Raw genomic sequence first — 26569 nt, forward strand, 5'->3', positions numbered from 1 at the left:
TTCATTTGAGTGGAATAATACAATATTTGTCCTTTGAGACTGGCTTGTTTTGCTTTGCGTAATATCTTTGTGGATTATATGGTAGTTCTATTTTTAATCTTTTTGAGGGAACTCCATACAGTTTTTCATAATGACTGCACCATTTTACACTCCCACCAACAGTGCACAAAGATTCCAATTTCTCCCCATCCTCACTAATACTTGTTATTTTCTATTCTTTTGATAGTGACCATCTTAATGAGTGTGAAGTGATATGTTATTGTGGTTTTGATTTGCATTTCTCTTATGATTAGCGATGCTGAGTATCTTTTCCTGTGCTTGTTGGTCATTTGTGTATCTTTTTTGGAGAAATGTCTATTCAAGTCTTTTGTTCATTTTTAAATCAGGTGTTTTTTTGTTGTTGTTGTAAAAATACAAGTTCCTTAGATATTCTGGATATTAACCCCTTATCGATATATGATCTGTGAATTCTCCCATTCTGTAGGTTATCTTTTCACTCTTTTGATTGTTCCCTCTGAATGCACAGAAGTTCTAAATAATTTACTAAGCTTTAAGTATTGAAATTTGAATTGAGGTTAAAAATTTTCTTGATTATTTCAAACATATTATTTCAATGAAACCACAAAAGGTATTGATTCAATATGAATCACTGATTATGAACACACACACACACACACAACCAAACATAAACCCTTTATTCCTGAACAGTTATGAGAAAAGATTATACTACTTCAGTTGTTATCCTAGAGATTTTTCTTTCAACTATTTAAGAAGTTTGAGATTAAACTGTTTTAAACTTCTGATACCATTCTACAAAAATGTCATTAAAGAAAATGAAAGTAACTTTTTACTGTGCAGCATCAGAATAATGAACATGGTGTATTCTTTCTCTTTTAATCATTTCCTTTAATGCTTCATTCACAAAGATTCTTAAAGAAGCAACCACAGTGAGGACGTGCTTTGGCAGGCAAGGAGAGGACTTGCACTCTGCCTCCCACCCCACTGTCTAACTTTGAACTATTAATGTAAATCCCAGAAACCTGAACTGTTACCATTTCCTTGCCCAATAGGGATAACCAGACCTATTCTCACTAACTTGGTGAATGTCCAAAAAATACATAGGTCAGTCTGATATTTTTGGGACTTCCTAAATTTTCTTTGCTTTTGCAAGACACTCAGATCTATACAGCCTAATTTGTTTTTACGAACACTAGCAGAGTACTTCAGGTTGGAGTTTTCGCCTAAAGAATATAACAAATGGGGAGTAAGTTTGAGAAACCAGAGGGAGCCTGGTGCTTCTGGCACAGGTAACACAGTTAACTCAACAAGTCTTTTGGCTTCACTAACAATGGCCACCTGAAGCTTGGCCAACCCTCTGTATATGCCCTTTCTCTAATCAGAAAGGTCATATGCCACGGAAGATTTTTCTCAGTTTTTAAAAATCCCCTGGCTGGTTATCCTGATTCCTTAAAACAGTTTTTTGAAAGTAACAAAAGTAGAATGTTTGATGCATTTTATGGGTCCATGGTAAAGTTAGATACATGTGCATATGAACACGTGTTCTTAAGACTTCTGTGTAGTCAAGAGAGCTGAGTGTTCAGAACTCAAAGTTGGCCTAATAAAAGACACTAGACTACAGTACTTGCTTTGTTTGTTCCGTTTGACTGAACCAAATGTCTTCAAGTTTCGTTTTCAATTTTTATCGTAAAAACCGTGAAAAGTAAGGTGTTTGCTTACTGCTGGGATTTGATTCCATCTTAAAGACCTGGAGCAGAAGTTTATATGGATTTCAGAAAACAGCTGTTTTATGTGCATACATAGTACAAGGTAGAAAAATGTAATGTAACCCAGTAAGATTAAATAACAGCATAACAAAAACTTAAAAAATTCAAAGTTGAATACGTAGCACACCTCTCACAGTGGAAGTCCTGGCTTTTAAGAAATTGCTGCAAGCATTTAACATGAGAAATCTGTGAATGTTCATTCCTAGCAGAAAAAAGATCGGATATGATTGTAGGTTTCTGTGCTGTTGCTCATATTGAGCCAGCTATTCATGTATTCAGATTCATCAGATTCATGGGAGAATTTCTAGCATGAGTTCTGTCTGGTATATCACTCTGTGTTATGGTTTCTCTATCTACCTTTACGATGCACATCCTGTTGATTCTACTTATTATGGCAGAATAAGGAAATATATGTGCATTACGATAGTGCTATTGATATGCACTTGATACTCTGGCAAAGATAATCATAAATCAGGTAAAGCCAAGTGTATTTTAGCCTTTAAACCTAGATATGCATTCCCCACCTGCTCAGACTGAAAACTGTCTTGTAGGATTAAGAGGATGGGGAGGGTGCATGGAAAATTATTTTTTAAAGGAAGAGGAATAATATATAGAGTTAGAAAGGAGCATTATAGACTGTTAAAGGACCAATGTTTCAATGCAAATGACATCCAAGTTATATAAAAGCCCTGTGTATGATATGTTTATTGTTATTAGTTTTTAGCCTTTGCAGTCTTCGGAGACTTTGCTGGCCTGGATTTCGAGTTTAGTAGAGTACATTCAGCTGCATTGTGCATTTCAGCTCTATGGAACCGTTGTGCTTCGTCCCTGTTTACCTCATCCTGTGGGCAAGCATCTGCTTTTACGTCTTACTTCTTAGAACTGCAGCTGGATTTCTGGAATTCTGTGGCTGTGTGATATTTTCTCCTGCATATTAATAAGATTAAATTGACCAAAAGTTTTCTTTTTTCCTTCAAAATTTTTCCTAATATTTTTAGAATATGAAGATTATATAGCTTTATTGTAAAAATATTCAAGCAGTATTGAAAAATATAAAGATCAATAATAACAACAGTCCCAGAGACAACCACTAGTAATGTAACATATTGGTGATCATCCTTACAGATGACTCTCATAAAGATCAATGCTAACAACAACAATCCTAGAGATAACCACTGGTAATATAACATATTGGTGGTCATCTTTACAGATGACTCTCAATGCATATATATTCACATATAAATATATATAAGTAAATATATACATATTCTTACAAAATGAAAAAATACAATACAAACTTTTGTAACCTTTTCCATACTAATCACTATAGATCTACATCATTATTTTAATGGATGCATTATATATTGTATATAGAATACTACCTGGCACTCAGTAGGCCCTCAATCAATGGTTGAATGAATGAGCAATAATTTATTTAACCAATCTTCTATTAGTGGACATAACTTATTTTCTGTTTTTCACTATTATAAATCACATGGCATCTTCTTTGTTCACATGTACATCTTCTTTGCATCTTCTTTGTTCACATGTACAATTATCTGTTTAAGGAAACGTCCTTAAAAGTTGGGTCAAAAGGTGGAAACATTTAACAATTTGATAGTGATAAACTTGCTGAGTTGGCTGAGTTTTTGCTCAAGTCATACAAATTTACATTATCATCAATACACAAAGGTGTCTGTTTCCGCTCATTCCCCTGCATGCCTACATTGCTGTCAGTCTTTTGGAGTTTGCCATTCTGATAGAAAAATTGCTGTACTGGTTTTCCTTGCATTATTTACATTACAAGCAAGGCTGAGCATCTCTTTGTATATTTATTGGCCATTATGTATTTCTTTTATGCATTGTCTGTTCTTTGTCCAGTGGTTTTGTCTTGAAACACCAGAGACCTGTTTTATCTTAATGAAGTCATTTACTTTTATAATTCTATCATATGCCCCCAAACAGGAAAAGATGCATCTTTTAGTTGGGTTTACTGATAAGTGAACTTGTGTGGACCCATAGTTCTCATTTGTCGGAGGTAGCAACGTAGGGAATTTGAATATTTTTACCTCTAGGTCGGTGTCTGTTTTTTTTTTTTTGGAGATGGAGTCTCACTCTGTTACCCAGGCAGGAGTGCAGTGGTATGATCTCAGCTCACTGCAACCTCCACCTCTCAGGTCCAAGCGATTCTCCTGCCTCAGCCTCCCGAGTAGCTGGGACAACAGGCATGCGCCACCACACCTGGCTAATTTTTTTTTTTTTTGTATTTTTAGTAGAGACAGAATTTCACCATGTTGGCAAGGCTGGTCTCAAAATCCTGACCTCAGGTAATCTGCCTGCCTCAACCTCCCTAAGTGCTGGGATTACAGGCGTGAGCCACCATGCCCAGACCCAGTGTCTTTTTGTCTGAGGACCACTACTAAAGTTTTAAGAGATTCCTTAAAAAGGCAATCGTCATTTGGAAGCAAAGATTACCAACATCTGGATTCCAAAAGGTGGGGAAAAATCAGTTATTCATATATATTAAAATGACACACTTCATTTCCAACTACTAAGTACAATGTTCACCTTTATTCTGTTTGTTTTCGCTTTGTCGTGCTACTGAAATATGTGTGCATGTGTATTTAACCAAAGAGAAACTCACTCCTAACCCCATATTTAGTGGTGGGACCATCCATTATTTAGTGAGGCTGTTTTTTTTCCCCCCAGACCCGAGTTGTTGTTGCCCATGCTGCTGAATTCCCAATATGAATAAATCATAATCATATGATTATACTAAATCAGAGATTTCGGTACCCTTCCACAAAGTGATAATAAAACGCTCATTAAAAAAAGAGTAGGTTGTGTTCAATGGTGTTAATTTAAAATTTTAATGCTCAGGCCAAAATGCCAGAAAGTGAACCTCAGTTTCTTGGTAACAATAAGGTGAACTGGCTTCCAGCAGAGAGATTTTGTGGCTTCTGTGTCCTGCCGCTGCACTTGTCCCTTCTCCAGCCTCCTGTCTATTTGGTGGTGCAGAATCACCTTGGTCAGCCCTTTGACCTTGCCTGGAAAAAAGTCCACATCAATGAGTGAGTGTGGGGTTAGAGTGATAAAGATTCTAAAGGAATGCCTTGTGTTGATTCAAATAGTTGGATTAGTCACAGAGTTACTTAATCCACACACATAGTAGAATCCTGCAGCAAGCTTCTTTGTTTTCATCAGAGCTTTTGAGAGATATTATATTATATCTCTATCTTTTAAAGATAGAGTAGAAATCCATCTATCAAGAATAGTTTTAGGTGCATTCCTGCCTGAACACACAGTTGGACAGTCTTATAATTATGTATCTTCCCGAGATGCATTTTGAGCCATTTCTACCCAGAACTTAAAAAAAATTTCCTATGAGTGCTGGAGGTTCTTGCTTCTCTTATCCCACTAACTTTTTGAAGCCATAAGAATATCTTATTAAGGATTATGCAAAATAACCTCCTACAAATCCTGATATTATTACACTGCCCAAAAAACTTCAAAGCATCAGGAAAGTTTTTTTTTTTTTTTTTTTTTTTTTTTTTTTAACTAAACCAGATTCAGCTGGCTACCCCACTTGGCTACAGAGTACTAAAGAAGAGACTGAACTTGATCCTGCTGCCCTTGCATACACAACACTCCCATTGACGCTAGTGAAGACTTAAGTGCATGAAAGGATTCCAGGATCAAAAGGTTAGCTCTACGGGGAGCTGTGTCTGGCTCAAGCAATCCATTTTTTTTTCTACTGACAGTGAAAACGTTTTATAGTTCTTTTTCAAAGTTTTCCCAAACTTTTACAATAACAGGCAACTTGTGAAAAAGTGAGAAGGCATCTAATTGAACTATATCCAGAGAAGATCATGGCAGAGACCAACAGGAAGAAAAACATTTCCAAACCACAGCGATATTGGTCAAATCAATTGTATTTGAAAAATAAAGCATTTGAGGCATCGGCTGAGAAAAATTTTCATTATGAAACTTGGTTGGACTGTGAAGCAGAATGTGAGATAAAATAAAACACAGAGCTCATGAGTTTTTATCTTTGTCTGCTAATGACTTATGCTAGCAGGATTATACATTTTTTGCATTTTATGAGCTGTATGAACTAGGAAGAAAATACATGCTATATCTAAATGGATTAGATGTGCAGATTCTTAACTAACATTTAATTCATTGCTAGTAAAACAAATGCCTTAAAACATTTAAAAAAGTGAAATTATCTTAAGGAGATAATTAACAACAGAGTAGAATAGCATTTTTGAAGAAAGTGTAATATGGTTCTACATTGGCATTTTCTGCATTTCTTGAAGATACTTAGTCTATCCAACAATTCACTCATTCATTCTTTCATGAAACCCCGTCTCTACTAAAAATACAAAAAAAAAAAAATTAGCCGGGCGCGGTGGTAGGTGCCTGTAGTCCCAGCTACTCGGGAGGCTGAGGCAGGAGAATGGCATGAACCCGGGATGCGGAGCTTGCAGTGAACTGAGATCGCGTCAGTGCACTCCAGCCTGGGCGACAGAGCGAGACTCCATCTCAAAAAAAAAAAAAATTTCTTTGTGCACTTACTATATGCCCAATGCTAATCTAATAGTTTTACAAGACCTCAATTGAACAAGTGTCTAAGGAAATGGATTTCATCTAATAAAACAAGACCCACCAACTCTGGATGGGTGGTGTATCTAGAGTATTTTGCATTCCTAAATCACTCTTCTGGAGAAAATTCGTATCAATAATTTTGTCTAGCTTCACCTGGAGTGTACACATTTTGATTGGCAAGTGGCTTCTGTGATTTGCCTCTTAGAAATACATTGTAATGTTATCCTAATATATGTACTAGGACAGACAATGCTACATTGAACTAACTTGAATAGCATATTTTATAATCATAAAACTGATATAATATTATAGTTTTGATCTTCAGCCTCCTCTATTGTATGAGCAGTGGAAAGTCTTGGTGAGGAGCTTGTCTAAACAGTTCTCTTGCATTTTCACATAATTGGGCTTGACAGTTTCCTGCCATTGTATAGGATAACTTCAGTTGATGGTGATCATGTTTTTGCTTAAGGGTCATTGAATTGTATTAGAAATTTTATACCATATTCTTGTAATCCTATAAGTCATTTTGAGTTACATTATTGAAAGTGAATAATAATGTACCACAAAACAAAAGTTACTAATGCAGTTAAAGCTTTTTTTTTTTGTATGTAGTTTTAGAAACAACAAGTCCATAGAGAATAGGGCTCATGAAATAAATGAAAATACACGCTCATCTCCACCCACTCCTTGTTGTTGGGGCCTGGTCAGATCTGGTGAAAACATTAAGCCATTTACCTTAAGTGGTATTGGAAAGTTAATTTATTCAGCTTCTGGAAGGTACCAGGCCAATGCTTGCAGAGGCAAGATTTTTTTTGGGTGAAGGGAGCAAACTTTTCCACTTAACATGTGCCCATGGAAATCAGGTACTTCTTTTTTCAGCTACCTTAGCTTCTGTTGGGTGTTTGAGGGTGTTTTATGGGTTATGTTCTTATATGGTGGTTAAGTAGCCTTGCTGAAATGGATCTAGAAAAGACCCAGGTCAGTGACTGGTTGAAAAAGAGTTGAGAGAAAATTAAGGAGATATGACTGAGAGCAGTTTCTCTTTCAGGTCCCCAAATTTCTCCTCTAGCCAATTCACATTAAGGTCTGAAATTTCCCCCATTGGTGTCATTCTGGCCATTGTTTCCAGAAGGGACTTTCAAAAATGCAAATATGTTCCTGTGGAGCATTTGCACATTCGGTGAGTTTGTCAGGCTAAATGAGCAGTTATCTTTGGAACTAAGAAAGAAGGGTCTTAACAGAGAACCAGGTTGGTGGAAGAAAGATCCTGAGAACATTCGTGGGAGGTAGGCCAGGGGAAGACATACAGCATGAAACTTTGGCAGTTTAGAGACAAGGGGGATAACTCTTGTTAAGAGAGCTTAAGGGTCACTGAAGACAAATATAGGTCATTTCACAGCCTAATTTGGAGTTTGATCTTCACAGTAGCTCTTTATGGGAGATCAGAAGGCCTTAGCTCAGGTATAGGGAAAAGATTTCCTGTGAAGTCTTTTTTTTTTGAGACGGAGTCTCGCTCTGTCGCCCAGGCTGGAGTGCAGTGGCGCGATCTCGGCTCACTGCAAGCTCCGCCTCCCGGGTTCCCGCCATTCTCCCGCCTCAGCCTCTCCGAGTAGCGGGGACTACAGGCGCCCGCCACCACGCTCCTGTGAAGTCTTTATTCTGCTTGATCGAGGCTGCTTGAGGGTGCCTAGGGGTTCAAGAGAAGTTCTGAGGCCAAGTTCAGACTCAAGGGAAAGAATTCAGTCATTTCATGATTTGTGCCATGGATCCATGAAGGAGTGGTCATCACGACCTTAGACTCTGCCGCATTTTCGGAGAGTTTAGTAAGTCGGCAATGGCAGTGACAGCTCAGTCCAGTTCTCACAGTGTGAGAAGAACTTGGGACATCCAGCTAATGGATCTACAAGAGTTCCAGGCGGCCCTGAAGAACTTCAGCACTTCTCCTTGCATATTTGTGTTAACCTGGAAAATTGCTTCTTGAAGAGAAAAGGAAGTGATATTTTTAGAACAGGATCAGTATTTCCAGCACATTTATTGATGGGCTAGCTCCTCAGTGTTTACATGGCAACAGGATGAACTATTATTAGTACTGCTCACATCATGAGGTATCAGGATGTTTTTTGGCATGGTAGACCATCTATACAGATGAGGAAGTAGAGTGCATCCATTTATGAATTTATTGTTGACATTTTAACTGTGATTCTTTCTCAGTTTCTTCCCTGATGTCAGGATACAAATTTTCATATCCTTGAGAGAGGATTTTTTGGGAGGGGCAATAAAGACAAATTTTAAAAATGAAAATAAATAAATTGGCAGTCCCATAAAGCTCTTGATCATATTTAGAGCAGTGAGTTTTTCCTGAATGTTTTTGATGTGTCTGATCCTGTGCTGAGCACTGTGGGGAATGCAAATGAAAGAAAGAATACATGGTTTCTACCCTCAAGGAACTTATAATTTATTAAGAGACATAAGGCACTTGAACCAGTTAAATAATGAGAAAAGACAGTATATGACACATAAATGCTTTAGAAATTTAGAAAAAGGAAGGAACAGCAGGGTTATTTAAAGAGCTAAAATTCCTGTAGCCTGCTGCTCTTACTTTATTGGTGGATGACTCCAAAACTCTGTAAGAAGGGGGATAGGGAGAATGGAAGGAGGCTTACCCATCCCTTACTTCCTTATGCAATGTTGTTCATGTACAATCAGTGTCTATGGAAACTTGAGGACTGACGGGAAAATTATTTTCAGAAATGGAGGTGAATGAAAGCAGTCATGGTGGAATATTTTCCAACCATAACTCTTGCCTTCTGTTCATCCATCCACTCAGAGAGCCAAGTGTACGTATGTAGTCTTCTAGCTACTAAATTCCATTCCTAGATAGTCATAGGTCTTCCAAGGCCCAAAGGCTTACCTTGATTTCTGTTTCTTTGGATAAGTCCTAGTCAAATGGCTGTCACAGAAGACAGAAAGTCATAAATAGATTCTCCCTTTCCTCCTAATTGCTTCTTCCCTTCTCTGACCCCCATGTCCTATTCCTTATCTTTTTACTGGTTTCTCTCTCCGCCTTCCTCCTAGTCATACATCTACTTTTTCCTAGTATTTCTAGTTTTTTTTTTCTCACAGCTGTGCATGGCTCTTTGCACACCACTGTCTAAGTCTGAAGAAGTAAAAAGAGAATGAAATAAGTGTTGCTAAGCAAGACCCTTCTCTTCTTTCCATGTTTGGAAAACTACCTCTTGGAATATAGCTCTTGAAGTGTATTGAATTATCTTTGTGTTTTGTACACAGCCCAGTGTACAAAACTGGGATTGAGGGATTGAATTTTCTTTGTGTTTTGTACACAGCCCAGAGTGCTCAAGACATTCCAAAAAGGTTAAATGACAGTAGTAGCAGTCACCCCTCTTATGCAAGACATTCTGGGCTTCATCCAAGATAGGTGGAGCATTGCTGTATCACCCTCATGCATTCATTTGCTCATTTACTCTCTAAATAAAGAGATAAGCAGAGGCCAGATTCCGTTAGGCCTTCCAGACCATAATGAAGAATTTGGTTTTGATTCTAAGAACTGTGGGAGGCCAGGGGACTGACGTGGTCTGATTTGTGTTTTTAAAAGCTATCTCTGGCTGCAGTGTGAGAATGAATGATAGAGGTCAAGGGCAGGAGCAGGAGATCAGTTAGAGAAGCTATTGCAGAATTCCAGCCTAGAGATAATGGTGGCTTAGACTAGGATGGTTGAAGTGGAAATGAAGAGAAGTGGACCAATTCTTGCCAAAACATATATTTGTAAGCCAAACCCTATTTCTTATATTAGTGTTGCCTTCATTTAAGGCTGGGGGCTGGCTCCAGCATTTTGATGCTTGGGTTAGTGTGCTAGAAGCTGGCCTGGAAGCCTAGAAGCCTGGCCCCATTGGACCACCTTACTGGGTCAGATGTAATCCTGGCCCACTAGCCATTCATGCCTCTTGCAGAGTCATGAAGCTGCTTAAAATGTTTGTTCGGTAACTTAATTACTGTTTCACCTACATTCCAGGGGCTTAAATTCTTTTCTTTTTTTTTTTTTTTTTAATAAAAGAGATTCTGGAAATGATGGTTTAATACATTTTAAAGTTCTTTTCCCACCTATTTCCTACTCTGTTTGCATTGTCATATGGGATATTTCATGCAAGCAATCTGTTGAAATGAGAATTTTAATGTTGTGGGCATAATGTTGCCAGTATTGCTTTGAAAACACCATGTCAGCTGTCACCAACACTGGACACGGCAGAGTTTATTTCACAGATATTTGCTAAGGGCTGGGTGTGCGGAAAAAAAAAAAGGTATGGCCTCTGCTTCCAAGGAGCTTGAGAGGAAGGGAAAGTAATGCAAATTCTTGAACATGTTTTAACTGCTAGCCTTTTACATCCACGACTCATTCAGCTGTTGCAATACCTCTGAGGTGAGTGTTACTCTTATCCTTGTCTTAGGATGAGAAAAGGGGCCCAGCCATCTGTCTCAGATCACACTGCTGTCATATACAAGCCATGAGCTAAGCCCAAAGTCTATGGCCTTCCCACCTTATTCTGTAGGTACCACTTCAAAAGCTGTCATGTCTTCTGTTTGAATACCACCCCTGCCCCTTCACAGCTGCAAGATCTTGGGAAAAATGTCTTCATTTCTCTGAGCCTCAGTTTTCTTATCTTTAAAATATAGATAATAGTATTTACCTCAAAAGGGTATGCATGAAGCATGTATGAAAGTTCTTGGCACATAGTAGCCAGGAACTAAATATTGTTAGTTTCCTTTTTTGGTGAACCAGTGTACGGCAAGAGAATTTGTGATGCGATTTTGGTTTAGAGTCTTAAGCAAGCATGGCAAGTATTTTTTGTTTGTTTTCAACTTCACAGATGTTAGAAAAGCTTGTGTTGTACATTTATGTTTAGACATTAGGAGAGACATTCTTTCTTGGGTTGTAAGACTGTAGGATTTATTTGCAGAGTATCTGTATCTGGACAGAGAGGCATTCTCAAGCTCCTGGCCCATGCTACCCAATTCAGGTAGCAACAGGAGGGGAAAGAGGCAGTTGTTTGTATAAGGCATGTAAACGAAGGCCAAAAATCCTGTAGGGTCAATTCGCGTGTCCTTTGGAGCTGAAATTAATGGATATTTTCCTTTGAAGGATCAACTCTGCAGGCTATATCCAATAGAATACAGGGACCTCACACTGTCTTTTTGTGAGGGATCATATTTATTTTTTCAGTCCTTGATGAAAACCAATTTGCCTTTTATGAAACTGGACATTTAAGCTTTGATGAGCTGACAAAGGGGGGATGGGCAGACAACAATAACCTTACAGGCTATATTAGGCTATTAAAAATAATACATGGGACAATAGTATTGCTAGCTTCTCTACAAAGTGCCCCTTTATAAGCATGTGTGCAAGATAGGAAACTACCAACATGAGGGAAAAAAAGGCAAAAAGGCTGATCTTAATTGTTGAACTGTGCTGTGTTGGTTTCCGAAGTTCTTTTAGAGTGGATTGTGGAGGTCACATTTGTAGGAGATTCTCAGTTGGTTGACTGTAGTTTGTTAAAATCATTGAGACACAGGTGATTTTAACTCTCTTTTTTTTTTTTTTTTTTGAGACAGAGTTACGCTCTTTCACCCAGGCTGGAGTGAAGTGGCGTGATCTCAGCTCACTGCAATCTCTGTCCCCTGGGTTCAAGCAATTCCCCTGCCTCAGCCTCCCAAGTAGCTAGGATTATAGGTGCCTGCCACCATACCTGGCTAATTTTTGTATTGTTGGTAGAGACGGGTTTTTGCTATGTTGGCCAGGCTGGTCTTGAACTCCTAACCTCAGGTGATCCACCCACCTTGGCCTTCCAAAGTGCTAGGATTACAGGTGTGCGCCACCGCGTCTGGCCAATTTTAACCCTTTAACATTTACTTTTACTCTTTAAGAACAACATTTACTCTTTAAGAAGACCTTTACTTTTCTTCCCTTACACAGTATCTGCTTTGAACCAAGTCTTTGATATATAGAGACCCTATTAGACCCATCAAATGTCCTCTCAGCCCTTGGATTATTTCTCTTCCAACTCTGTTTTCCTGTAATATGATCTACTACATACCAGCAGCCAGTCTCGGGCAATATAACGAAGGCTAGCAGTATATTCATATGGTCATGTGTATTTCTAAATTTTGCAAAATCAAGATGTGTTAAGTGCAGTCACTGAAGATCACTTTCTTTTTCCATTCCGACTTCCTCACCATCATCATTCTCCTCCTGTCAGATGGTATCTGAGTGATGGGCACGTTTTGGATCTGGCTAGAGGAAGTTGAATTGGGGATACATGTATTTTAGTGTGATATTTTAATGTAGTTTGCAGTCCCTTTCATAGTCATCTGGGTGAGGAATGGCTTGTAGGAATATTCTTACCACTCATTGGACAGCTCACCAGCATGGATGGGGAGCAAAGGTGAAGGCCATAGGTCCTAAGGCTAGGAGCCAGTCCTATGGCACTCATCCTGGAAATATGGGGTAGTGGAGAAAAATGAGGCTGGAAACAAGGTTTGAGAAGCTCAAATGTAGGAAATTCTTACCTCTGTAGACATAAAATTGTGAGCAGAAGAATTGATGCCAGCCAAATATATTCTCTCCTGTTTGGAATATATGCAGTGATACTGAGTATACAATTGCAAACTCAGTATGTGTGTGTGTGTGTGCGTGTGTGTGTGTGTGTATATATATATACTTTTAATTTTCTTTTTTGTGAGAATAGTGTGGAATTGATTTTATCAGAATCCCTATGTTTGTAGGGCACGAGCCTGAAGGCACGGAGCAAGAATGTCTGTGTGAGAAGACACATGATTTCTGCCTCCTGTTCTGGATCTCATATATGTATCTTATTGCACTGTCGCATCTTGTCCTGAGACAGCCTGATGGTTCCAGAGGAAAGTGTGCAAAATTGCCTCTAAAACAAGAGACATACTCTGAGAAACAAGCATTCCATGACAAACTGTCACACATTTTCATCAATAAGTCACAGTATATAGTATAAGAGGAATTCAATGAATTCCTCTTATGTAGCTTAGTGCAGCATAGGAACGTTTGAATTGTTCTCATATATGCCTTAATTTCAGGTTAATTGTGTATTTTTTTTTCAGAATTACTGTTCATATCAAAATTCAGATATGATTTGGGTAATGGGTTCATTAGAAGCCCAAACCCCAGCATCACACAATATACCCAAGTAACAAACCTGCACATGTACCTCCTGAATCTATAAAAAAACAAAAATAGCTGGGCACGGTGGCTTACACCTGTAATCTCGCACTTTGGGTGGCTGAAGAGGGTGGATAACCTGAGGTCAGGAGTTTGAGACCAGCCTGGTCAACATGGTGAAACGCTGTCTCTACTAAAAATACAAAAATTAGCTGGGTGTGGTAGTGGGCACCTGTAATACCAGCTACTTGGGAGGCTGAGGTAGGAGATTTGCTTGAACTTGGGAGGTGGAGGTTGCAGTGAGCCAAGATTGTGCCACTGCACTCCAGCCTGGGTGACAGAGTGAGACCCTGTCTCAAAAAAAAAAATAAAAGATAAACAGAAGACAAAAACAGAATTCAGATATGACAGGAAGGACATATTCCTGTTGAAAGCCATAGTGTAACAATTACTACAAAGAGAATAAAATACCTAGGAATCCAACTTACAAGGTATGTGAAGGACCTCTTCAAGGAGAACTACAAACCACTGCTCAGCGAAATAAAAGAGGACACAAACAAATGGAAGAACATTCCGTGCTCATGGATAGGAAGAATCAATATCGTGAAAATGGCCATACTGCCTGAAGTAATTTATAGATTCAATGCCATCCCCATCAAGCTACCAATGACTTTCTTCACAGAATTGGAAAAACTACTTTAAAGTTCATATGGAACCAAAAAAGAGCTCACATAGCCAAGACAATCCTAAGCAAAAAGAACAAAGCTGGAGGCATCACGCTACCTGACTTCAAACTATACTACAAGGCTACGGTAACCAAAACAGCATGGTACTGGTACCAAAACAGAGTATAGACCAATGGAACAGAACAGAGGCCTCAGAAATAACACCACACATCTACAACCATCTGATCTTTGACAAACCTGACAAAAACAAGCAATGGGAAAGGATTCCCTATTTAATAAATGGTGCTGGGAAAACTGGCTAGCCATATGTAGAAAGCTGAAACTGGATCCCTTCCTTACACCTTATATGACAATTAACTCAAGATGGATTAAAGACTTAAATGTAAGACCTAAAATCATAAAAACCCTAGAAGAAAACCTAGGCAATACCATTCAGGACATAGGCATGGGCAAAGACTTCATGACTAAAACACCAAAAGCAATGGCAACAAAAGCCAAAATAGACAAATGGGATCTAATTAAACTAAAGAACTTCTGCACAGCGAAAGAAAGTACCATCAGAGTGAACAGGCAACTTACAGATTGGGAGAAAATTTTTGCAATCTACCCATCTGATAAAGGGCTAATAACCAGAATCTACAAAGAATTTAAACAAATTTACAAGAAAAAAACAAACAACCCCATCAAAAAGTGGGCAAAGGATATGAACAGACACTTCTCAAAAGAAGACAATTATGCAGCCAACAGACATATGAAAAAATGCTCATCATCACTGGTCATCAGAGAAATGCAAATCAAAACCACAATGAGATACCATCTCATGCTAATTACAATGGCTATCACTAAAAAGTCAGGAAACAACAGATGCTGGAGAGGATGTGGAGAAATAGAAACGTTTTTACACTGTTGGTGGGAGTGTAAATTAGTTCAACCATTGTGGAAGACAGTGTGGCGTTTCCTCAAGGATCTAGAACTAGAAATACCATTTGACCCAGCCATCCCATTACTGGGTATATATCCAAAGGATTATAAATCATGCTGCTATAAAGACACATGCACATGTTTGTTTAATGCGGCACTATTCACAATAGCAAGGACTTGGAACCAAGCCAAATGTCCATTAATGATAGACCGGATTAAGAAAATGTGGCACATATACACCATGGAATACTATGCAGCCATAAAAAGGATGAGTTCATGTCCTTTATAGGGACATGGATGAAGCTGGAAGCCATCATTCTCAGCAAACTGTCACAAAGACAGAAAACCAAACACTGCATGTTCTCAATCATAGGTGGGAATTGAACAATGAGAACACCTGGACACAGGGCGGGGAACAATACACACTGGGGCCTGTCAGGGGGTGGGGGGTTGGGGGAGAGATAGCATTAGGAGAAATACCTAATGTCAATGACGAGTTGATGGGTGCGGCAAACCACCATGGCACATGTATACCTATGTAACAAATCTGCACGTTGTGCACATGTACCCTAGAACTTAAAGTATAATAATAAAAAAAATTAAAGAAAAAAAAGAGATCGAGGAAACAAAAAGGAAGCCATAAGTGTAAGTTGAAAGAAAATATTTGTGGTATTTGCCAGCTTTAAAAAAGTTTGTAAGTTGTGTGATTTCTGCACTCATTCTCAATAAATGTTCATTATTTGTATCTAATTTTATATTTTTTTTCTTAAAGAGGGACACAAAATTTGCATACACTTTAGGTTTCATAAAGCCTGGACTTGCCCTGTTTCATACCAATGTTGTGGACATATTCATAGCAGTCTGACAGTACCTGTGAGATGAGGAAGCGACACACTGTAGTGGAAGAAGAAGCCTTGATTCTGCCACCAGGAGCTATGTGACTTCAGCTTGTTTCTTAGCCTCTGTGAATTTTGGTGTCCTCAGCTGTCAAGTTTGGATGGCGATCCATCACAGAATTGTTGAGACTTAAAGGAACCCTCAGTGTACTTCTTGGCATGTGATAAACACTCAATAAATATAATTTCCCCTTTTCACTTGAGCTCTCTCTGATAGTTTACAGATTTATCTTAGGTCAGGGACCCGGGTGTGGAAATGCGTTGTCCTTTCAAAATGAATTTTGATCTGAGGGTAGTAGGTAGAGAGTTGGGGTTTCCCCTGGGATTCTTGTATTTAATAAACCCGAGACAAAATGAATCACAATGGTGTTTTCTCTAGATGTAAAGCAAAGTATGCAGTGCCTTCATCAGCTGTGTAGAGTATTGGGCTGAAAGTATTCCAATTTAGTGTGTCTGCCACCACACACACACACACACACACACACTCATTTGTTATGACCCAAGGATTACATTATTCTGAATCACTGCAGTTTTTTGACACAGCTTCATTCTTCAATCAAAAATATTGATGAACAAAGCCCTGGGCCAGGTGCTGGATTCCCTTGAAATGTAGGAGTCTGGGAACTAGGATTTGGCATTCATGGGTGTCCTAATGAGCCTGGAACAGCACATTCTTTCTGATATGTGTGCTTTGGCTATATGTACCAGCGATAGCCTCTGTGAGGTGGGGATGGGACAGGAACCCCAGGTTAGCTAAATACTGACTTGCTGTCAGGGTATGATTTAGTCATCATAGCAGACTGGGTTAATGCCTGTGATACTGGACTATGAACTCTTTTTTTTTAAGGACAAGACACAGGACTACTTTTTTCAGTGCCTGCCATGGCTAGTACACAGTGGGTGTTTGTAGTATTTATTGAATTGATTTAGTCTACATTCAGTAGGAGTAAAAAAAGCCTTTTAAAGTGCCCAAAGGATTTTCCTTTTTGAAACAAAATTGCAGCCTTTGGCTGGGCCTGGTGGCTCACAGCTGTAATCCCAGCAGTTTGGGAGGATGAGGCGGATGGATCACCTGAGGTCAAGGGTTCGAGACCAGCCTGGCCAACATGGTGAAACCCTGTCTCTACTAAAAATACAAAAATTAGCCAGGCATGGTGGCAGGTGCCTGTAATCCCAGCTACTTGGGAGGCTGAGGCAGGAGAATTGCTTGAACCCAAGAGGCAGAAGTTGCAGTGAGCTGACATTGCGCCACTGCACTCCAGCCTGGGTAACAGAGTGAGACATCATCTCAAAAAAAAAAAAAAAAAAAGAAAAAGAAAATTGCAGCTTTTGATGAATAGCCTGATAATTATGTCCCTTAGCCTGCTGTTGTGGAGGAAGAGGAGTCGTTTTGAAATGGGGAATCAGAAGCAGTCTGCTTCACGCTTTGCTCACAAGTGATTCTTCCGAGTGAAAGAAGTCGAACCAAAGCAAGTCCAGGGAAGTCTAAGGAGTTAGCATACTTGCAAAGACAAAACAGCCACAAGTCAACTGTCAGCTGAGTGAGTGCCTGTCTGGACTTTATCCTGCAGGCAGTTAGGAAGAAACATTGTTTGAAGACCCCTGTCACCAGCACACATGACTGATTTCTCATCAGAAGAGGGTTTGTGAGTGAAATAAGAAAAAGTCTGTGTAATATGTGTCATGATGAGTTATACATGTACCTATTAACTGTATACAAAACCTATATGCAGACAGATTATCCATATTTTATTTGGGGGCCATCTGGTTAATTTGCCTGCTTTCTAAACTATTGAGTCAAATAAGCTCACTCACGTATTGTCAGAATTAACCCACCTAATCTGGTTAACATTTTGGTGTCTGGGCAAGGTCTACCCAGGATCAAATCTGTTGACACCCTTCTCTCCAACCCCAGCCCTGTCCCTACCTACACACACGCTTTGTTTAAAAATACTCATTGGTGCTTACTCTGTGTCAGGTGTCAGGTAGTGTGCTAGCACTGAGGATGCATAATCCTTTCCCTCTTTTTTTTTTTTTTGGGACAGTGTCTCACTCTGTCACCCAAGCTGGAGTGCAGTGGTGCGATCATGGCTCACTGCAGCCTTATCCTTGACCTCCTGGGCTCAGCTGATCCTCCCACCTCAGTACCTCCTGAGTAGCTGGGACTACAGCTGTGCACCACCACCTGGCTAATTTTTCAGTTTTATGTTTTTGTAGACATGGGGTCTTACTATGTTGCCTAGGCTGATCTTGAACTCCTGGACTCAAGCAATCCTCCTGCCTCAGCCTCCCAAACTGCTGGGATTACAGTTGTGGGCCACTGTACCCGGCCTCATCATATCCCTCTTGAAGCTTGCAGTGTAGGACAGGTGAACCCAGCAGCCACATCTCTTATTTGGGTATTGCAGGAGACCTGGCATAGTCAGCATCCAGCAGTGTTTCCAGAGTGGCTGGCCTTGCTGCTTCTCCTCACTTGCTCCCCAAGGGCAAGATGATATGCTGGTTACCACTGAAGCCAATGTCCCATCCATTGTCTTCTGGTCCGCTTAAACCTTGATCCAGTAATTAATTATATGAAAGAACAGAAAAAGTTTCAGAGAATGATAATCTCTTTTAAAATTTTCTTATTCATTGTTAATAGTTGTGTTTTTGGGGTACATGTGATTTTTGATATGTGTATACAGTGTGTAATGATCAAATCAGGGTAATTGGGGTTTCTGTCATCTCAAACATTTATTTTTTCTTTGTGTTGGGAACATTGCAATTCTTCTCTTCTAGTTATTTTGAAATATACAATAAATTATATCATTAACTATAATTTCCCTACTGTAGTATCAAATACTAGAACTTATTCCTTATGATGATAATCTCTTTAATAGTCATATTTAAATGCCAATTTACAAATGGAGTAAAATATTTAACAGAATTGAATTGATAATTTTGAGGCCTTTGTTAATAACTACTCTTAATTGCAGCAATTTTGTTTTGGACAGAGATTATAGGAATAAATTTTAATTCTGGTTGGAAAATAGTACTGAAACAGCACTTGTCTTATTCTTTCAAATTTTTAGTACTTGGGTATTTGGAGTCATTGAGATTTACTCTTTGTATATGCAGGAACATTAGTTGTTTCCGACTGGACAATGGCTGGTTATAAGTAGTTGAATAAAATCCCTGCAGTTCATCCATTCTTCTCCTACCAGCAGGTGTCATTATGGAAATATGAAAATAGTGTAAATTCCAGAGTTGTAGGAACTAGCTGTGAGAAAGAAAAGTAACACTTTGGATATTAAAAAACAACAAAAAATGAAAAAATCATTTGGCACTATGCAAGGATAGCATGTTTAATTACTGATTTGGCAGTGTTCTACAGTACGATGTAACTGACACAGGATTTTAAAGCACGTAATTTATTTTAATTAGATTAAGTAAATATTTATAAGAACCATTCTAGGCTCATAGGAGTTTCAAAAGAAAAGTAAGATGTGATTCTTATCCTCGAGGAGCCGACATGGTATCTGAGGATACATTAATGAAATAATTAGTTCATAGAATGAATCCATCTTTCTTTTTTTACATGCTGGATTGAAGAACAGAGACAGTAAAAGCTGCAAAAGCTGGAGGGACTGAGTAGTGTTTTTGACTGTGGGTTAATCAAATAAAAAGTTTTAAAAATTCAAGTAGAGAGGAACTTCAAAATAATTTGGTAACTTGATAGCTCATTCCTTCCTTTCTTGCTAACTGCCTATCTCTATAATCTAAAGTAATAATTATAATAATTACATATTACATATGTATTCAAGGATGTAACAATTGGATTTAACAGTTTACTATAATCGGCCGAGTTTGATGGCTCATGTCTGTAATCCCAGCACTTTGGGAGGCCGAGGCGGGCAGATCACGAGGTGAAGAGATGGAGACCATCCTGGCCAACATGGTGAAACCCGGTCTCTACTAAAAATACAAAAATTAGAGGGGGGTGGTGGTGCGTGCCTGTAGTCCGAGCTACTCGGGAGGCTGAGGCAGGAGAATCGCTTGAACCCGGGAGGTGGAGGTTGCGGTGAGCCGAGATCGCGCCACTGCACTCCGGCTTGGGAGACAGAGCGAGACTCTGTCTCTAAAAAAAACAAAATGAAAAAACAAAACAAAGACACGGTTTTCTATAATCAAGTGACTAATATGATCAAATCTCTCTAAAAACTAAGGTAAACATTATAAGTGAGCATTTGTATTAGGAGACTTTTCCAGGAACCTGGATCAGGTTCTAAGTGTGCTCGGTCAGAGTCAGTGCTTCATTCACCCTCTTTTCCCCTCTCGACTGTGAGGTTTTCTAAGGCATGGGATATGTGGCATTCCTCTTTGCATTCCTGGCACTCTTAATTCTGCCTCTGGATCTGTAGTGAGCTCTTAGTGCATGTTTGTTGAATGACAGTATCACCAAAGGATAGGGTATTTACAGTCCTTTGTACATTATATTATCAGAATGAATGCATATTGATACTAGACTAGGCAACTTCAGGTTGAATATTTCAGAAAACCGGATTGAGAAATCTGGCTTGAAAAGTTGATAGCATAAGCAGCCGCCCCCTTCCGCGCGGTCACTCCGAGCCAGCGCCTGGGCCTGGAACCGGGCCGCAGCCCCCCAGCTTCACCCACCATCTCCCTACCATGGACCCCCGCAAAGTGAACGAGCTTCGGACCTTTGTGAAAATGTGTAAGCAGGATCCGAGTGTTCAGCACACCGAGGAAATGCGCTTCCTGAGGGAGTGGGTGGAGAGCATGGGAGGTAAAGTACCACCTACTACTCAGAAAGCTAAATCAGAAGAAAATACCAAGGAAGAAAAACCTGATAGTAAGAAGGTGGAGGAAGACTTAAAGGCAGACGAACCATCAAGTGAGGGAAGTGATCTAGAAATTGATAAAGAAGGTGTGATTGAACCAGACAATGATGCTCCTCAAGAAATGGGAGATGAAAATGCGGAGATAACGGAGGAGATGATGGATCAGGCAAATGATAAAAAAGTGGCTGCTATTGAAGCCCTAAATGATGGTGAACTCCAGAAAGCCATTGACTTATTCACAGATGCCATCAAGCTGAATCCTCGCTTGGCCATTTTGTATGCCAAGAGGGCCAGTGTCTTCATCAAATTACAGAAGCCAAATGCTGCCATCCAAGACTGTGACAGAGCCATTGAAATAAATCCTGATTCAGCTCAGCCTTACAAGAGGCGGGGGAAAGCACACAGCCTTCTAGGCCACTGGGCAGAAGCAGCCCATGATCTTGCCTTTGCCTGTAAATTGGATTATGATGAAGATGCTAGTGCAACGCTGAAAGAAGTTCAACCTAGGGCACAGAAAATTGCAGAACATAGGAGAAAGTATGAGCGAAAATGTGAAGAGCGAGAGATCAAAGAAAGAATAGAACGAGTTAAGAAGGCTCGAGAAGAGCATGAGAGAGCCCAGAGGGAGGAAGAAGCCAGATGACAGTCAGGAGCTCAGTATGGCTCTTTTCCAAGTGGCTTTCCTGGGAGAATGCCTGGTAATTTTCCCGGAGGAATGCCTGGAATGGGAGGGGTCATACCTGGAATAGCCGGAATGCCTGGGCTCAGTGAAATTCTTAGTGATCCAGAGGTTCTTGCAGCCATGCAGGATCCAGAAGTTATGGTAGCCTTCCAGGATGTGGCTCAGAACCCAGCAAATATGTCAAAATACCAGAGCAACCCAAAGGTTATGAATCTCATCAGTAAATTGTCAGCCAAATTTGGAGGTCAAGCGTAACGCCCTTCTGATAAATAAAGCCCTTGCTGAAGGAAAAGCAACCTAGATCACCTTATGGATGTCGCAATATTATGAACCAATGTACCTCTGACCTTCTCATCAAGAGAGCTGGGGTGCTTTGAAGATAATCCCTACCCCTCCCCCCCAAATGCAGCTGAAGCATCTTACAGTGGTTTGCCATTAGGGTATTCATTCAGATAATGTTTTCCTACTAGGAATTACAAACTTTAAACACTTTTAAAATCTTCAAAATATTTAAAACAAATTTAAAGGGTCTGTTAATTCTTATATTTTTCTTTACTAATCATTTTGGATTTTTTTCTTTGAATTATTGGGCAGGGAAGACACTTATGTATGGAAGATTATTGCTCTAATTTGAGTGAAATAAAAGTTATTAGTGCGAGGCAAACATAACTCATTTGAGGATAAAAAAAAGAAAAGTTGATAGCATAGATTCTGAAGTTTTCTCTTTTGATTCCACTTCTCCATCCGAGGAGATGTATTTCAAAAAGTATTTCAGTAAGCGATGTGATTCCAGGATGTTGTCCATGAGACATAGAAGACATTATACTTCATCCAAATAAAACTCGGCCTAATTTTAGGCAGAAGGATGTATGTGGTGTTATTTTATTACCTTTTCAACAACTTTCTGTCTTAGTAATCAATCATTTTCAATGAAGACAGTTTGTTCACCACCATATTTGAAGGCTATTATTAATTTACCAGCTGCCATATGGTAAGGGGTCTGTCCTCAGCCTACCTTTGGTAGTTTGAACTAGTTATACTTTGTTCATCATTTTCTGACATCTCCAGCTGCTTACTAGACTTCTCTGTTTTGATTTTCCATTGTCACCTCATATGTAACATGTCAAATAGGGAAATCATCGCTTTTACCTATAAACCACCTCTTCCTTTAAGGCCATACCTTTTCTTTTAATGTTACTATTATTTTCCAGTTCCCCAGGTGAAAAACTTTGATGTTTCCTTGTTCTCAACCCCTTCCCCGATCCAATCAATCAAAATAGTGTCTATACTTCCTTTGCGATGCCTATGATATCCATTCTTTTCTTCCTTTCTGTTTCTATTACCAAGACCCTGGATTAGACCATGCGTGAATGACATAGCTTCTTGAATCATCCTATTAGCGTTTTCTCCTCTTTTACCCCCTATTAATAAGTAGGAACATTTTAGTTAGAATTATTCAAATATCAGTACCAAGTCAACACCCTTAATCAGAGTTGCTAGGGCCCTTCATGACTTGCTATCTGATGATCACTCTAACTCAACTCTTGTACCCTTAAAACTGTTTGCTCTGCTCATATGGAAAAATGCAATTTTCCAATCTAGCCATGTTCTCTTTGACTTCCAGATTATTTGTATTGTGGTAGAATACATATAACATAAAATTGACCATTTTAACCATTTTGAAGTGCACAGTTCCGTGGCACTAAGTATATTCCCATTGTTCTGCAATCATCACCATCATCCATCTCAAGAAATGTTTCATCTTCCTAAACAGAAACTCTGTACCCATTAAACACTAACTACCCATTTCCCCTCCTCCAGCTTCTGGCAGTCACTATTCTACTTTCTGTCTCTATGAATTTAACTACTCAAAGTACCTCATATAAGTGGAAGTATACAGTATAAGTCCTTTTGTGGCTGGCTTGTTTCACTTTGCATAATGTCCTCAAAGTTCATCTATGTTGTAGCATGTGTCAGAATTTCCTTCCTTTTTAAGGCTGAATAATATTCCATTTTATGTCTGTGCCACATTTTGTTTATTCATTCATCCACTGAGAGACATTTGGATTGCAGTTTCTTCTCTTTAAGTGTATTCTGCTAATTAAGAACAGGTTACTCTTCCTGCCACTTCTTTCAGTCATGTTACTTTGCTGCTCAGAAGCCTTCAATGAATTCATTTTTACAGATAGGATAAGTCGCAGCATGCATAGCATAACACTCAAGGCTCTTGCCTCTCTGGGCCCTGACCTATGTATAAAACCTTTTTGTTCATTATTAGTCTTCAGCATTTATTCATGAAACATAGTTTTTGAGTGTCTGGTATGTGTTGGGCCTTGGGGTAAGTGCAGAGTAAACCAAATAGATATTGTCCCTTACCCTATGGAACTGACTTTGGAGTTAAGTGATTCCTTCGCTCAAGCCAGAAGGCTCTCCTTTTTACCTTGGAAGCTGGCTACTTCACCCAACGTGAATATACCAAAGACCATTTGGTAAATGACCAGCTCACCAAAGCTAATTCTGCAAAAATCACTTGACCAAATAATGATTTTGCTGAAAAATTGAGGTTTATATTTTTTACTTTGTCTCTGTTGTCACTGCAGTTCTCCTCCTGGGCATGCATTGGCTAAATGCTGTTTAATATGAACTTTGCCTATTTTTCACATTCTAGACTCTGAGAATTTTTAGAATGTTCAGCATTTTCTATGGGATGGTCAAGTGTTTTCTGTTTGTTTGTTTATTTTTTAAAGCACTGTTTTTTGTTTTAATTACTTTTGCCCCTGTCCCTATTGCTTCTGCTTCTGCACCTTCCTGTGCCCTGGTGCAATGGCTATGAGAAATTGCTCTAAACCCTGTGTAAAGTATTTGCCAGATGATTGCTCAGTGAATTGTTCATTCATTGAGTTAGTAAGAAGCTGATCATTTGGCAAATTAGTTTCCAAACATTTTAAAATTTCTTCTCTCCCTTGTAGGAAATCAAAGGGAAGCATTTTCTACTATTTTTTTCAGGTCTATCCTCTCTATTTGAACCATAATATCTTTTTTTGAGAAGGAGTCTTGCTTTGTTGCCCAGCCTGGAGTGCAGTCACATGATCTGGGCTCATTACAGCTTTTGCCTCCCAGGTTTAAGTGATTGTAGTGCCTCAGCCTCCCAAGAAGCTGGGATTACAGGCACGTGCCACCACACCCAACTAATTTTTGTATTTTTAGTAGAAACGGGGTTGTATCATGTTGGCCAGGCTGGTCTGGAACTCCTGACCTCAAGTAATCCACCCACCTAGGCCTCCCAAAATGCTGGGATTACAGGCGTGAGCCACTGTGCCCAGCCAAACCATAATCTCTTTTAATAGCTCTGTTGATTTGTTTCTGGGAGTAGCCTTCTTACATCTTGTGCTCAGAATCAGTAGTTGCTTGGTTAATCTAAAGAAGCTGGTTAAGGTGTAGAATCATAAAAACAATATAGACATATCTTTTAAAATAAAACTCCAATGTGCACATCTCTTAGCCAATCCTTTAGGATCAAGACATTTTCTTCCAAAATGTGTCCACTAATTATTCATATCATCTCTCTTTCATAAACCATACTCATTATGAATTACCTATGATTTCCAGTTTCAGTTTCTTTAGACAGGAGCAAGATCTTAAAGACACTGTGATACAATGAGTGAAGAATACTGGTGTATTTTTACTATTTTTCCCTGCCATTAACACTTGTCATATACAGTTGAAGAGCAGATTATCTTAGCAACATATCTGTATTGATTCTTTAAAAGGATTCAACCTATTTTTTTAAATGTAACTATTTTTATTGTCACATTCATCAGACAACATATTTAGTTAAATATGATTATAATAACAAATACAAGTGGCACAACTTTTCTATCAATTGCCTGTTGGTAAGCGGACCATGCAATTGCTGGGAGTAGAAGCCTACAGGCTTACGAGGGAGGAGGCTGCGAGCCAGGAGCACTGAGCATGCCTGGTATCAGCCAGTATGTTTCCCTGAGAACATAGGGAGCACTGGTTAAATGTGTAGTCATTTAGTGCAGGTTGGCTATACAGGCTTTTACTGTATTTGTTCATCCTTATAGACAAAGCTGTGTTATTGCTTACTATCTTGTAATAAAGTAGGAGTTGAGGTGAGATCTAGCAGAAATTGATATGGGGAACTGCACAAATCCTTCAGGTTCAAATGACAAGAATAGGGAATATCTACATTTGATGTAAATTTGCATCACTTCATCAGAGGTCCAGAACCTGTGGAAGCGGGGGTGCAGAGAGTGAAGAAGCAGTTTCAGACTGTCATCATTGACAACTTTATCTTGGGGCAGATGGACCATCTCTGCCAGGAACTCTACTCCTCTGCCTAAATGACCATGCAGCTCCCCTTCCAAGGGAAGTCCCTAGGTGGACATCATGTGATTGCCCACCCCTTGGTCCGCACCCACCTTCCATGTAAGGAAGTGCTAGTGGCCTTCTATCAGGGTCTCTTCCACTAACTTCTGTATGTATATGTGTGTAGGAAGGAATTGTGCGTTGGGGCTAGGAGGTGGGGTCAGGGCTCTGTGCCTCTGTAGTGCATTCAGAAATTCCTCAACATTTTTGACAGTGTATATGCCCTCTCTAGTTTCCAGTACTGATAAAAGCTCTTCCCTGTTTTTATATTCTGTTTGTCACTTCCCTGGAAATCCACATATAAGGGATTGGAAGTCTGTCCTCTTTTATTCCAAACCTTCCTCTTCCCCTTCACCTCAAACTTTGTACTGTAGGCTCTTAAACGGGTCTGTACATAACTTTTTCCTCTGCTATAAGCACATAACTAATAAACTATGGGTTAGAGTAAGGTAATTGGCAGTTCTGTTTCTCAGTGTTCGTACCATTAAAATAATTTTTCCAAATCAGACTCAAGGCAATGGAATAATAATAATGATGTTATTTTGCACATGCTTTATG

General features: G+C 39.3%; 1 protein-coding gene across 1 annotated transcript; it reads left to right on the forward strand.

The window, feature by feature from the left end:
* Positions 1–20678: 20678 nt before the first annotated feature.
* Positions 20679–22175, forward strand: LOC129463599 (hsc70-interacting protein-like). The gene has a single exon (XM_055244279.2). The coding sequence runs from the start codon at positions 20765–20767 to the stop codon at positions 21578–21580; it is 816 nt and encodes a 271-aa protein (XP_055100254.2). The 5' UTR covers positions 20679–20764; the 3' UTR covers positions 21581–22175.
* Positions 22176–26569: the final 4394 nt, after the last annotated feature.

The sequence above is a fragment of the Symphalangus syndactylus genome, chromosome 15 (assembly GCF_028878055.3).
Source record: "Symphalangus syndactylus isolate Jambi chromosome 15, NHGRI_mSymSyn1-v2.1_pri, whole genome shotgun sequence".
Classification (NCBI taxonomy): Eukaryota; Metazoa; Chordata; class Mammalia; order Primates; family Hylobatidae; genus Symphalangus; species Symphalangus syndactylus.

What these genes read in the sequence shown, in the direction of transcription:
- LOC129463599 (XM_055244279.2), top strand. Translation starts at nt 20,765, where the DNA reads ATGGACCCCCGCAAAGTGAACGAGCTTCGGACCTTTGTGAAAATGTGT.